The sequence below is a fragment of the Geospiza fortis genome, unplaced genomic scaffold (assembly GCF_000277835.1).
Source record: "Geospiza fortis unplaced genomic scaffold, GeoFor_1.0 scaffold41, whole genome shotgun sequence".
Lineage (NCBI taxonomy): Eukaryota > Metazoa > Chordata > Aves > Passeriformes > Thraupidae > Geospiza > Geospiza fortis.
In genome coordinates this window covers 18,781,775-18,796,359 of record NW_005054299.1, presented here as the reverse complement: position 1 = coordinate 18,796,359, position 14,585 = coordinate 18,781,775, and the positions used below count along the sequence as shown (strand labels likewise).

General features: G+C 38.9%; 1 protein-coding gene across 1 annotated transcript in view; it reads left to right on the top strand.

Moving 5' to 3' along the window:
• The window catches only part of PRKN (parkin RBR E3 ubiquitin protein ligase), a 552,380-nt gene that overhangs the window by 524,633 nt on the left and 13,162 nt on the right, over positions 1 to 14,585 (top strand). Inside the window, exon 10 of the mRNA XM_005416351.2 lies at positions 11,057 to 11,143. Within this exon, the coding sequence (XP_005416408.1) occupies positions 11,057 to 11,143 (87 nt within the window). The remainder of the gene's footprint in view (positions 1 to 11,056; positions 11,144 to 14,585) is intronic.

Sequence of the window (14,585 nt, the reverse complement as noted above, 5' to 3'; positions counted from 1 at the left end):
AATCCATCCTTCAGAGCTTGGAGTTGGTGGAGTTCCAAGGTCTGTCTACATCTAATTTTAGACTGAGGCTTAACACCAAGTCTTCATCTGTCTTTGAAATTTATCCAAAGTTTCTCAGTGTTTTTCGGTGTCAATATTCAGACTTAGAGACACCTCCAATTAGAATCCTTTCGTGCAACGGTTTTTTTGGTTTGGTTTTTTTGATTGACTTTTTGGTTTTTGTTGTTGGTTTTGGTTTGGTTTGGGGGTTTTTTTGTTGGTTGGTTGGTTAGCTTTTGTGGGTTTTTTTAGTATTTCCAATAAAGTACTATTCACACTCAGAATTTGAAAGAAGCAGCTATTGAACTGAGCAGCACTGGTCTTTGGCAAGCACATGGATTGGGTTTGATGATTGTAGATTATGCCCTAATTTTAAAAGATTCACTTCTTCATAAGTCAAACATAAATTAGAAGTAGAATAAAGACTTGAGGTCATTCTTTCCCCACCCCCCTCAAAAGAAACCAAACAAACAAAGAAAGAGAATTTCTCTCAGAGAAATCCTAATGCCCTTAATCTGGTCACTAAGAGGGAAGGCACATTCACTGGATCCTTGTTCAGAAGCTAGGCATTTCCTGAGAACAGAGACACACAAATCTGTTCCTTATTTTATGCTCACCCTAGTACATAAACTAGATGTGTGTTTACAGTTCTAAAAGGCAAGTGCTACAAATAGGAGATAGCATGAACCCAATAAAACACTTAAAACAGCACCATAGTTATCCCAGATACATTATTTATGCTATTTTATTTGCTCAATGGTCATATTCAGAAGGGTGTTCTTTATACAGAGCTTCAGCTCTTACCAGATTCGAGAGAAGATGCAATGCCCTTGAAACAAGGAGCACCCCTTGCTCCTTTTATGTGTTTCAGTGCATCTGAATACCATTTCTTCTTTATGAGACTGTCTTGTCAGGACTGGTTTTGCATGTATCAGCTGTTAGTAACCCTGGACTGGATCATAGCTGTTGACTATGATTTTTTAAGAATCTTTTTCAACTGCAAAAGCTTAGTCAAGCCAGCTTGTGTCGATTCCTGTGTCACTGCTGCCATCTTCGGGAAGTTTTCAATATTGCTGGGTGGGCTTTTTTAATGTAGATGAATTCAGGCAACTGAGAGATGAACAAAATGTACATCTTGCACATTGTTACAAGAACACAGTGTGAATGGCACAGAACAAAAGGTTGTATGTGCGATGCCTTCATCCTGTTAGGGATATTTTAAAAAACATTCAAGGAAAGGAGTGTTCAGATTTCTATTGCAATTTGGTGTGAATTAAGCACTGGGTAATTGCCTAGCTCTCATCAGCTTCCCAGCCTGCATGTTCAGTAGTTCATTCCAAGAACGGCATTAATGAACCCGTCAGATTTCCAGGTCTGTTTGCACATATAAATGTGCAGCTAGATGCTCAAATGCCCAGGGCATGCATGCAGAGCAGCAGTATTATCATATGGAAATAGGTTTGTTGTACTTTTTAAGGGCATATTAATAGAACTCTAAAGCTGCTAAAGCAGAAGCTAAAGCCGCAGGCAGTAAAATTCATTCCTCATGACATTGCTTATGAACTGATATATGCATTCAGCAACAAAACATCTTTTTCAAACCTGGGAGAAGTGATATTTTAATGTAGCATTCAACCACTTTGTTGAAAAAAAAATCAAGTTTTTACATCACAGTTATAGTGTTGCATGTTCTGTGGGAAAAAATAGTCGCTCAGTTATACTTGTTATCGAATGCATTGTCTCACCCTTTCTGAAGGCATCTCAAGAAAACTGTCATTTTCCCTCTTTACATCCCAGTTCCTAAAAATAATGCTTTCTTCCATGTAAAATTTCACTACTTCTTTGTATCCATTTGAGTGATGACAACATACACTCTAGTTTTATTTTCTTTACAATGTGACTCATGCTCTGACTTTATCTGATCTGGGGTATTGTTCCACTAAGTGAGAGAGGATTTCTACCATCACAAGTGGGAGAGGCACAGAGTTTGTGTTTTAATGTGTGCCTATATATATTACATAGCTAAGGTTTTGTTCCTATTTTTACTTTTCTTTTTCCTTTTTATAAGTTTTAAGTGGAATGGTGCATTCTTTTATGATATAAAATAGGGAATTACAGGCACTAGATTAGAAAAAGCCTTTTAAAAATCCCTGTTTTACATTTTACTTCTCCAACTACTTTAAAAGTGTTCCTCTTATTCATAAATTACTAATTACTAATCTCCTTATCCATTGCATCTACTTTCTAAGACTTTCCATTAAATTATAAGGTGGCAATAATACTGGGTTTTTTTCAGTGTTTCCTCATATAAATACTTTGTAATTTATTATGGAAATAATTTGTAGAAATCTTACATTAACCTGCATCCACTTTGCATTTTATTAGTCATCCAGGCATGAAATTGCTAAACATTATACACTAGATAGATGTGATTAGGTGTCTCTGCTACTTACTAAAGTTACTTAAATGGGAACAGATTTAAGTCAACACACCATTGTTTTTTCTCTCCAGTGGGACCAGAAAGAACCTAATACTTAATTAAATTCCTTTGTCATGTCTGTACTGCAGAAGGAAGTAAGGGATGTCTGCAGTTCTGCATCCCAAGCAGTGCTGCAACCTCCACCCAGCATAACACAGCACCACATGGAGAGAGTAATCCAGGTCCCAAACATGCTACAGCTGCATTAGCTACAGATTACTGGAATGGCCATGAGACTTCCAGCAGGGCTCCAAAGCTTCTCAGCAGTGCAACCTGCAAGGAAAACTCAGGTTTTCCACCTGAAGAAAGAAAGAGTCTAGGCTACTGCTGCACAGAAATGAGAAGGCAGAGAGGAGAAGCAGGTACAAAGGAATTAAGAGCAGAGGAGGATGAGTAGCTGTGACAGCTGGTCCTGAAGGAGGGGTCAGACTCCATGGCCGCAGCTGTTTCTGGGGCTACGAAGAGCTCCTCAAAGTAGTAATGTTTAACATCTAAGGTCTTGTCAGAGTCCCTGTAGCCTGACAAGCTAGAAGCCTTGCTCTCTCTGCTGTCCACAGCTCTGGCTCAGGTAAGTTACAGGGACACAAATGCCTTGCAGGGTTTAGCAGCCTGCTGCTCCAGGCAGCTGCTTGCTTGGTTTAAGCTTGTTTGGCTTCCTTTTCCAGCAGTAGTTTGGTTGGCACCTCACTGGGCATCCCTTCCTAGTGCTTCAGGGCACAATATTGTTCTGTTAAATCTGTGCACCTCTGCCAGGGCCATCTATGCCTGTTTCAACAACCAAAGCCATGGTCTGCTTTGAAAATTGTGCAGTGTTTGAACTCGTGTCTGCTTGGGTAGTCAGCTATCAGGTAGTTTGTTCAGTGATAACAAGATGTGACTCTCTTATGTGCACAACCAACAGTTTTTCACACTTTCAGTATACCACATAATCTTGTTACTAACTCTGCTTTATACACTTTTTCTTATTTTCTGAGATGGGCTAATAAGTCCTACATCCTAGCCAACATGCTAAGAAAAAGATTGTGTAATATCCTTGTGTGTAGTTATGGGTAGAAAAATCTCGAAAGAGCATTCTCTCTTCTCCCACAGAGGCTTGAAGTCTCTTCTGAGAGAAGTAGTACCTGGATCTGACCCTGCTTTTTTCTTCTCTTCTATCCTTTGCAGTGCTTAGAATATAAGGCAACAAAGGAAGGGGGCTGAGAAGCAGAAATAAGATTGCCAATCTGCATTAATCAGCAAATCAGGCTTGGGGAGGTCTGGGACAGGTTTTTTGAGCTCATGCTGTCAGTTTAACCAGCCCACCTTTTAAATTAATGGTGCCTGATATAAGGCAAGCTCCAGGACAGAATGTTTGGCTGTAGGCACAAACTCGCCAGCACTCACTGAAGAGACGTCAGATGTAAATGCCATCAGCTAGATCTTAGGAAATGAGCCCATGGGTTGTTTTGCAGGAGTCAGAAAGGAGATTTTTACTTCCAGATTCAAAAGGAAAACATTTAAATCTTGATGCAGTCCTATGCTTAAAGCTTTTTATGTTTATAGAAAATTGCCTCTCATAGTATTGATGGCAAATTGCCCTTAGATTGCAAAAGCTGCTCAGAGAATGCAGCTGTATTTTTGAAACCATGTTTTGACAGATTGTCATGCCTCTCACAAAAGTTTGATTTTAGCTGAAATATGCATAGTAAATGTATGTACTTTATTATAAGGAAAAAGACCAAAATTGCTCTGCAAGTACTACTATGCTTTGCAATTGCCTCATATCTGATAAAACTGGTGTCATTAAAAATGAATGCTTTTTGTACTGTGGCATTTATCTTCATTGTAGTATTTGCAGGTTTTTCTGTAACTGGCAATTGGCAAAGCCACAAATTCTGAGTAAACATAGCTTCTCCAGATGGTAAATACTCTGCTTTTAAAGTTTCCTGCTGTAAGGACAAGAAATATCAAAAGACAAGGGTGTGTGGATGATGGTCTCACACTTGGTTCTGGATATAACAAAGTGCCAGAGGCAAAGTCAATCCAATACCTGAGATGTCTGGTTCACAGCAGCAGCATGACAAGGACTGTGACCTTCACAGAGGGCAGGGGGTGGTTTTAATTGACTTTGGGTGGAAATAAATAACAAAGTTCATCGTTTCAGAGTGAAAAATACTCAGTGTGTGTTTATGGAGGTCTGAACTGTCACCAAGATCCAAGTCCTGTCTTACTTGAAAGTCATGCAGCATGGTAAAATCATATTCTTTGAAATCTGGGGTTTATGGGCTTTTCTATAAGAAAAAAATTCTGTGTGTACTTCTCGATCCCTATAACATCATTTTTACTTTGGAAAGTGCATTTGGAAACCATATTTTTCTAAATGGGAACACTACAGAGAGCTTGGGTCATTCTGTTTGGCACTTCCTGATTGGTTTGATTTCCCATAAGGCATTCTCATATTTTCAGTAAAAATGTTTGCTCCAGTCAGCAGCCTATAGTTTGTCTACAAAAGCTCATTTAGAATTGAAACTTGGTGCCCTATAATATTTTACATTTTCACGAAGTTTTTTAACCAGATGTTGATGTTGTCCAGTGAAAATAATTAATTTTTACCTATCCAGTGTTTTGTTCGTACTACTATTTAATAAAACATTCTTCAGGTTTAAAAAGTCTGGTTTAAAAAAATCCTGTTATTCTGATAAAGAGCAAACAACTATACATTTTTTTTCTATACCATATAACTATTTGATGATTGGAACTCAGGATATTCTGTGTGATTGGTGACTACATAGTTACACTCCTCCATTATATTTTCATTTACAAAAGAGGTGGGGGGAAACATGGAAATACTTCCCTGATTACCTCTGTTAGGCAAAGTTTTGACCTTATGAAACCAGAATGTGGTTCTTTAGAGGAATGATCTGAGATGGCTATTGGGGAAGTCCAATGTCTAAAAACTGGAAATCTTCTTTATGTGTTTCTATGTGATCTTGGACAAGTACCTTTAGTGTGGATCCTCAGAGGCATTTAGGTACACATATCAACTGAATTAATATCCTCAGATTTTAGGGATCTGTGGTCCAGGTTTTCTACAAATCGGGCTTCAGTCACTAAAACAGTAATAGCAGTCCTCTGTTGCTTCACTGGCATGCAATGAAGGAGGTTTTCTTACAGTTCCAAGATGTTCTGATGCTGCAGTGATCAAAGCTGTGCAAGTATTTTAGAATGCTTATTTTGCTTTGATGTGTAATACATAACCAAACTGGTTTTGAAGACATAAAAATGTCTATTTAGTTCCATATGTGTCTTAGATTATGCATGACTTCTCTGGGATTCTCTTTAGACTATACTTAGCCTTCTCACATTACAAGAGCACTTAAAGTGCATTTTCTGGCAGCCCAATAAATAATAGAATTAACACTTGTCCACTGTGGTTTATTTCAGCCCTAGCATGAATTATAACGTAGCACTCTTTTGGTTTGGTTTCAAGCTTGATTTTAGAAGAAAGAGTGAAGTAGATGCGTTGAAGGTTGATTTCTTGATGTACTTGTTTTACTGAGAAAGAAGGTATAAGTTGTAAGCACTTTTGTTGTATTTTAAATGAAAAGGAGAAAAAATGAAAGGAGTTCTGTGTTGGTTTCCTTTGTTCATATAGTTATGGTTTTTAAGAATCTTTGCATTGCTTGCATATTAGTTTTGCTCCAGTGCTGATGAAGATGTTGATCCTGCCTGCATTCAGTAGCTTTTAATTTTCACAATTCTTATCAGTGGAGGGTCCAGACAGCCACCACTGAACGAGGGATGATGAAAAGAGAAAAGGTAGAAGAAGTGATCTTTTTAAGATTTTACAAGTCAATATATTCTCACTGACAACAGGTCATAACAGAGGAAACTGATTTCATTCTATGATGAAGTTACAGGTTTGATAAGAAAAAGTAATTGAACAAAATCAATTTCTTCAAGTCTTTTTATAAGACTTCAGACTAGAGAATATTCTGATAAGGAATTCATCACCAGATTATATCAATAAGAGCTTTTAGTGGGCTCGGTTCCAACTGATATGGTTGGGGTCTGAGCAGGAGCATTGTCTCATCACTGCCAGGCGATGCAGTATGGATGCCTCATCTTGCTTTGGTCGTGAGGATTTAAGAACTGGCAGATCACAGAAAGCAGTGTTTCCTGTGAAGAATCTATGCAAAGCAGGATATTGCTAGCAGCATTTGACAGGGACTGTCATCAAACCTGTCATGATTCAATACTTAACAGTGATTCAGAAGTATATTAAAAAAACTTTGCTGATGCAGCACAGCAATGATACAGATTAGTCAAATACAACTAGTGACAAAAACAAGACAATCCTCAGAAAAGTGCAATGAATATGATTTGGGGCTGGAGGAGAGAGGGAGGAGGAATGGTTTAACCAGTGAAAAGCTTAGGAGTCTCTCTGTTTAGGTTAAAAAAGTTTCAGAGGTATCCTAATTACAGTACCTAAGCACCTTCACAGGAAGGTGAAGGTATACTGAAAGACTCTCTATTTTAGCAGAGAGATGCAAACCAGTGGCTGGAAGCTGAAGCTAGGAAGAGTCAAAGTAGACATTAGATACAAATTTTAAAAGTTATTTTGAAGACCCAATGAAACACTGCACTAGAAGTACGAGTGCATCTTTCCTCATCTGATATCTTTAATCTGGATGTGAATGTTGGCTTTGGAAGGCACACCTCAGCCAAAGCGTGGTCTGTCTTCAGTACAAAGCCAAGAGTGATAACTACAGGAGGGAAGAAAGGATAGTTCAGATTTCAACATGGATTGCAGAAGGCTGGTAAGAAATCTGGGTATGTGCTTGAGTTTTGCAAGTCCCTAGCAGTGCACCTGCAGTGCTGCAGATTAAACCTTGCCTATGACTGCCTCACTGCAAACTTCCCTGCATTCTTCTGTGTAGACACATGGAAGGAGGTAAGGGTGAAAAAGAAAAGGAATATCTGAGTTGAGGAGTAACTTTAAAATAAAAGAAGGGAGCTCAAACTTGAAGCTTTGTGCAGAGAATGGGGGTATTTTATTGAAGTTGGAAGCAAGATGATTTTAATGGTATTACTTATAAACACTATAGGGAGATATTATCAGAGACCAAAGAAAAGGCATTTGCAGTAGGCAAGGGAGACAATGAGGGCTGTGGTGCTTAATCCAAGGCAAAGCAAATCTTTGAAATGTTGCGGAAAAGGAAATGGCAAAATCTCTAAAAAACCAAGCAGCATAGCGTGCAAGTGACAAACTCATTTTCCTTTCATTCAAAAAAAAAAAAAAAAAGAGCTGCATTCTGCTCCCACTTCCAAACTTAAAACACTATAGATGGCCCAGTCAGGAGTAACTGAGACTGAAGCTTCATTTTTCACCCTAGTTTTTATTCAGCATCACTGCAGACGTCATCTGTGGCATTTGAATTCTATAGAAGTGACCAGAGTTTGGGAGTTTGGTCTGATTTTACCTTTTGTTTGAATAATCATAACGATAGGAGGATTTTAAAAACAGGATCTGAATCCCTGTTGAGGTTTTTAATACCCCCTATTCTGAGGTCACTGGATTTAGGATTTCTGCTTGGGTCTATCTCATACATTTTTACAGATATTCAAAAGCCTGTAATAGCCCACACACAGGTTATATTAATTTCCAGTGCCTAAATCCCTTAAGTGCTTTGGGGATTTCCCTGCTAATCCTCTTTTTAATGCAGGGGTAGCTTTGAACCTTTGGGATTTATTCTTTGCGTTGGTTGTTTTCCAACCAAAGAATCTTTCAAGGGTAACAGAGGCAAGTGCTAAATGCGTAAAGACATAGAAAGTTTATCTGCTGTTTATATTAACACAGCAATCTGCCAGTCTTTTTTTGGCACAAGAAGGAAAAGAAAGTGTAACTATTATTAGTAATTACAGTACTTATAGTAATTTTAAACACTTACTAATATTAAATTTATGCAAAAGTATTAAATCCTGACTGAACATCAAATCTTTTCCTTTCCAAGGGCAAAGTAACTGTATTAATATTAATGAAGCTATAAAATACAAGTTAACTGACAGCATTTTTGCAGTTGCTTACTGCAACTGTATTTTGTTACTGAAAATTTATCATATTTTTCATGTCTGAAAGTAAAAAATAAAAAAAACTATCACCAACTGCTCTTTGTTGTAAGTGACATGCCTTTTCTTTATGATGCATGCTTTGCCATAAAAAGGGAGTGCTTAATGCATTTCTGTTGGGAGATGCCTATTTATTCTGACAAACTGATCAGCCTCCAGGGTGTTTCTTTGCCACAGAACTGATTCTACATCTCATCCATTACCTAATAGGATGTGAAAGGAGTATCCTGTCTCACAAAAAAAATCAGGCTTTGTTTCATTACAAGGATGTGGCAGGCCCACTCACAGACTTACTTGCAGGATATACAATTGTTAGTGAAAGGCCCAGTTATACACTCATGAATGTTTCCAATAGGCCTGTGGGGAAAACATCAGTAACATTGGTACTGTGGATCATTTATTTCAAAGGCAAGGATAAAATATGGCCTCTATAATGAGAAAATGCATTTCACGTCTTAAATAGTACTGCAGGAGCTTATGAATTTTATTATTGTAATAAACACCAATGCCACATAAACTAGCCAGCCAGAATGTCTCTTCAAAATATATGCCCTGGTTATATTTCTTCTCTTTCTTCATTATTTCTCCCTTTATAATGTTTATGAAAGGTTTAAAATTGTGCTTGCATGGGAAAAGAGAGATTGGAGTAAGGAAGGCAAGCTGAGGCATTGTGTGATAAGGCAGTGATAAAGCAAGTGTATACAAAACACTATCAGACAAATGTTGTCAGTCAGATGTGCTCATAAGGAAATAAAAGTCACAAAAGAAAAAGACAGTAGGATACACAGTAGGAAATTCAATTAAACGCAGCCATAACCTTAAATGTTAAGGAATAACAACTCTTTAAGACCTTAGGTATCCAGATGGAAACTCACTACCCATTTGAGAAGAGCTAACACACCTGAAACTTTTGACCACTAATGCCCTGCAAATCGTTGTTGTATTTAAATGATGCTCTATTACAACAATGCAGCCTTCCATACAACACACCCCACAAAAAAGTGCCTCCTTTGTGAAGCTGTTTGCTAACAACCACGAGTGAATTAACAAATCAGTGTTGGTTGAAGTAAAACAAAACATTTTATATCACTGATTTAATAGAGGGAGAAGTGACACGAAAGCAAACAAGTGATTAGGTTTGATATCTCTAGAAGTTAGAACACTCACTCCACTCCACTGCTCCAAATTTCCCTGCCCTTCTAAATAACAGGATCAATCCTTTTGGACTTGCACTATGCTTCTTTTCATAAAGGGCAGTTTCTTTAGCATGACAATAAAATATGATTGTCAGTGCTTCTTGGAAAAGTGAAAATACAGCTTGAAATAGTTCAAAATGAAAATACAAAAGCTGGAATTACTGGCAGACAAACGTTCTAGTGTCATGTCTTCCTGATATCCTTTATTCATTCTACGTGAATGCAGCTCTAGATCTAAAAATCAAGGCTGTTTTATAAGTCTTGCTTATAATGCCAGTCAGAGCGGCTTACTACTGAGAGATCTTTCAGAGTCTGGAGGTGTATCAAGACAGCATAGCTTTAAAACAGCATAAGAGAGACCCATTCTACATTATTGACTTTTCACTTTACCTGCAAGGACACAGAATTTAATGCAGCATTGATGGGTCAAAGATTTGACACATGTCAAGTCAGATATCTTCATTTTAGAGTTTAGAAAAGGCATCAAACCTGATACATATGAACCACTTTAGGTGGCAGAGGCAGACTGAGCTAGGGAGAATTGTTTCACTTATGTGCAAAAGACATTACTTTCAATGGAGACTTATGTAAAGAAAAAATGTTATTTAAGGAGGATAAAACCAGAACAACTGCTAAAATGCAATAAAGGTCTAGAGGTATATCCCTAAACCCTGCATTAAGTAACCTATCATTGTGTTCTTTCTATGATTTTTAAACCATCCTATAAAGGTCTATGGCAAGGATATAATTTCCTAGAAAATGGTATTTCATAAGGCCTTTTATAAAGTGGTCATCCCCTAGCAAAGTCAGCAATAGTTCTCTGTAGAGAAGACATTTGATTCAGAACTATGAATAGACTATTTCCATTAGTAAACCCTGTACAGCAGCTTTTTTCAGCTATCACCCTTCTTCTATAAATAGATTTCACAGGAGGAAAAGTACACCCATAACTATCTAGTATGACTTTATGTCCCTAAATGAACCATGTTGCAAAATTTCATTTTTTAATAATGGCATTTGCGTTACTTCACTGATGAAATGTATCACAATAACAGCAAAATTGTTGTGTTAATGATCAGAGTGTATAATAAGATGCACAATTAGGAGGATTATGGGAATTTAATGGGAAGAGGAGGACAAGGGATCAACTGTTGTATGATTCTTCATGATTGTAACCTGCTGTCTATGTCCCTAATGTGTTTTTTTGACTGGCATGCTTTGGTTTGTTTCCCAGTCCGTGTTCTGCCGTGAATGTAAAGAAGAATTCCATGAAGGGGAATGCAACTCGCTCCTCAGCCCACCAGGAGCCACGGCCCAGAAGGTATGGATCTCACAACTCCTGATCGTTATCCCTGGCCCAGCCAGAGTGACATTTGTCAAATGGGCCCTAATTATAATCCTAAGTAGAAGCAATTATGTTCATGCTGAATTACTCCAGCCGTCGGAGCTGCCGAATTGGCTTTGCGGTGAATTTCAGTCTCTTTGATTGATAGAGTAGCTGAGTTCTGTCAGGAACACACAGGGCTCTGCCATCAGTTGGTAAAGAAAGGGCCTTCCCAGTGGGCTTCTAGGGTTGTCTCTATTCAATGTGAACACTTTTGAAAGGCTTTGTATAGTCTTTCTGCCTTTCAGTTTATTTTCAATGCACCAGTCAGGAAATCATGTGGGTTTGGGCCGAATAACAGGGCTTTTATACAGCCTATGCAGCCTATTGGTAATTTATGTTTTAGCTTACAGAAATAAAAAAATAGATTGTCTAGGCTGCAAGCTGTTAGATGATAATTATTCTAGGTTGCTCTATAATTTTGTAGCTATTGTAGCTATACACCTGGAGAGGAAATAGTTTTTCTCTCCTAGCATTTGTCTTTGTTTGAGATTCAAGTTTTCCTTGAAATAAATAAATCATATAAACCACAGTCTTTCCAACTTAAAAAAAAAAAAGGAAAAAAGAGGGAGAGAGAGAGTGAAAGAGCAGAAAACATAGCCCCTAAATATCTCACAGCTTGATGCCCAAGCTGTACTCCTAGGAAGCAGAAAACTGGTATTCAGATATCTGGCAGATTTGATGCTAAGAAGAAACTCAAACCCTGAGCCTCCACGCAGTCCAATGTGGCAGATAAAGGTTTGTGAGCAGGTGCTGATGAGGGCTTCCATCCAGCCAGCTCTCAGGGAGGTGTGCCAAGCTCCTGTGACTGCCTGCAGGCAGGCTCTGTCTGAGGCTGGCTTTTGGGGACTCACTGAACACAGACTGACAGGCAGTCTTTGGCATGTGCTACCTCGAGATGGTTCATATGCCATACGTTGCAGACCTTGCACTAGGTCATGACCTGTGTAGAGATTCTTCTCTTTAACCTTTCCTAGTGAAGATCTTCTAATTTATAAAAAGAATTAGCACTAGCTGAGACAGAACAAAACAGCCTGTATCCTCCTAGTCAGTCAGGGTATCTACCTCTGTTGACCTGGAACATGTGTATTGTATCAGACCCAAAATCCATCTACTTTCGCAGCCTCTAGTGATTTGTGATGTACATGTGGTATTTTATGTTTAGTAGCTATCAGCGGGTTTTTTTTTTTCCATGAGTTTGTGCAACCCATTTTTGAAGCCATATGTATATATAATAAGGAGATTTTGCAGCTCAGCTGCCCTCTATGAAGAACAGTGTAATTTTATTTGCAATAGTGTTAGTGCAGTCTTCTGGTTCCCATTCACATTTATACAAAAAAACAAAGCAACTTGAACAGAGACATTGAGAGATGCTTAAAGCATTCAACAGCCTAGTAAAGCAGGAGACCAAGGCTCAATGTCTTACCTGAATTAAACTGAGCTATACCTTGAATACATCTCAACATGAACAGGGAGCTCTATATATTCTATATAAGTATATAGTTACTTGTGCTTGGAGTTTTGCCTCGAGTACTGAAAGTTGTCATGGCATATAAAAAGTGAATTCAACAATGTTGGCTCTCTGAAAGCTAGAGTTCATGTAATTTTTATCTTCTAAGGCAGAGATAAATGTATACCAGGAAGAATCAGAATACCATAGGAAGAAGTCATTTATTTTAAATATTTGAATATTGCCATTGTTTTTCCTTATAACAATGGGAGCAGTTCACCCATCTGATTCAATCTCCCAGCACACGAATTGCACCCAATCAGACCTGTTAACTTAGTAATGTTGACTACTGTTGCAGTTCTAGTGTCATGTGAATGTTCTTGCTGTTTCTGAAAAATGTCCTGCACTCTTAAGGAACTGCTCCAGAATAGCTAAATGGCTAAATGATGGTACCAGAATAATTCTTGCACCTATACAAATCAGGTCCCGTGCACAGACAAGACCACAGACTACACAGGATTCATTGAGACTCCAGTTTAAACTGAAGCTAATTGACTTAGGTCTCTTCCCCTAAGCTGAGAGCGGCACTAATGAAACATCTCCACGAGGCGGTGCTGTGCCACTGAAGGAATGTTTTCCCTCGTTTTCCTCAGCCGGGCGAGCAAACCGAGCGGCAGCAGAAGCCGGGCCAGCACCGGGGCTGCTGAGATGCTGCTTTCACCGCCCAGCATCCCCACAGAGCCGCCCTGCGCACAGGGCTCCCGTGCCGGGCACACTGACCATTCCGGGGGCATGGATGGAGAACAGGATCCGTGGGACAGTTCCCATCTCTCTCCCTGAAATCGGTGTAAACATTTATCCACCTGTGCTTTCAGGCTGTTTTTCATTTGGCATCACCTGCCAGGTGCATAGGTCTGTGTCAGACCTAACTTGCTGTGATTGTAATGCTTGGTGAGGCAATGAGAAGGGTTTTTTTTTTTTTATTTTTTCCCGTGGTCTGTTTCAAGGTAGGAATAATACACTTCCAGGGTTGTCTCCAGTTCATACAATTTGACTCCTGTCTGGATCCTTTCCATATCATTTATTTTATCAAGACATCTTTATTGCCACAACTTCTGCCAATCGAATTTAAGGGTCAAACAAACACACTGCCACTAAACTCTTCCTCTCCACAAGACATGGAGGATGCACAATCAGTTTCAGGGGAATAGTTCCAATAAGCAAAATGCAGGGTTTGCTTTAGCCTCTAGTAGCTGTAGTAGTGAAAGGACCTTCTCTTACCTTCACATTTCTGCAAATGCCTGCAGGTGTCTGATGTTCAACAATATGAAACACTGTGGACAGGTTCAGGCCTCAGTCAGCGTGACAGAGGTGAACATGGTGGAGCATGAGAAGTGTGACAGAGGTGAAAGAAAAACCAAGAAGGAGAGTTGTTGCAGAGGAATTGGGTGACCAGTAGTGGATGGCAGCATGGAGTGCAGGAAGAGTTGTGGTGGTGCTCCATGCAGCTCTCCTGAGGTGTGTCAGGGCACTGCAAGGGCCATCTTGTTACAGTGGTCACAAGGGTTCTTGGTTGAGGGAAGAGACGAGAATGTTGACTCCATGTTCAGAAGGCTTGATTTATTATTTTATGATATATATATTACATTATAGCTATACTAAAAAGAAATAGAAGGAAAGGTTTCCAGAAGCTAGCTAAGCTAAGAGTAGAATAGAAAGAATGATAACAAAAGCAGCTCTCTCAGACTCTGTCCGAGATAGCTCGGTCCTTGATTGGCCATTAACTATAAACATCCAAGCTGGGCCAATCCAGACGGACCTGTTGCATTCCACAGCAGCAGATAACCTATTGTTTATGTCTCGTTGCTGAAACTTCTCAGCTTCAGCATGAAAAATCCTAAGGATTTTACATAAAAAGGATGTCTGTGA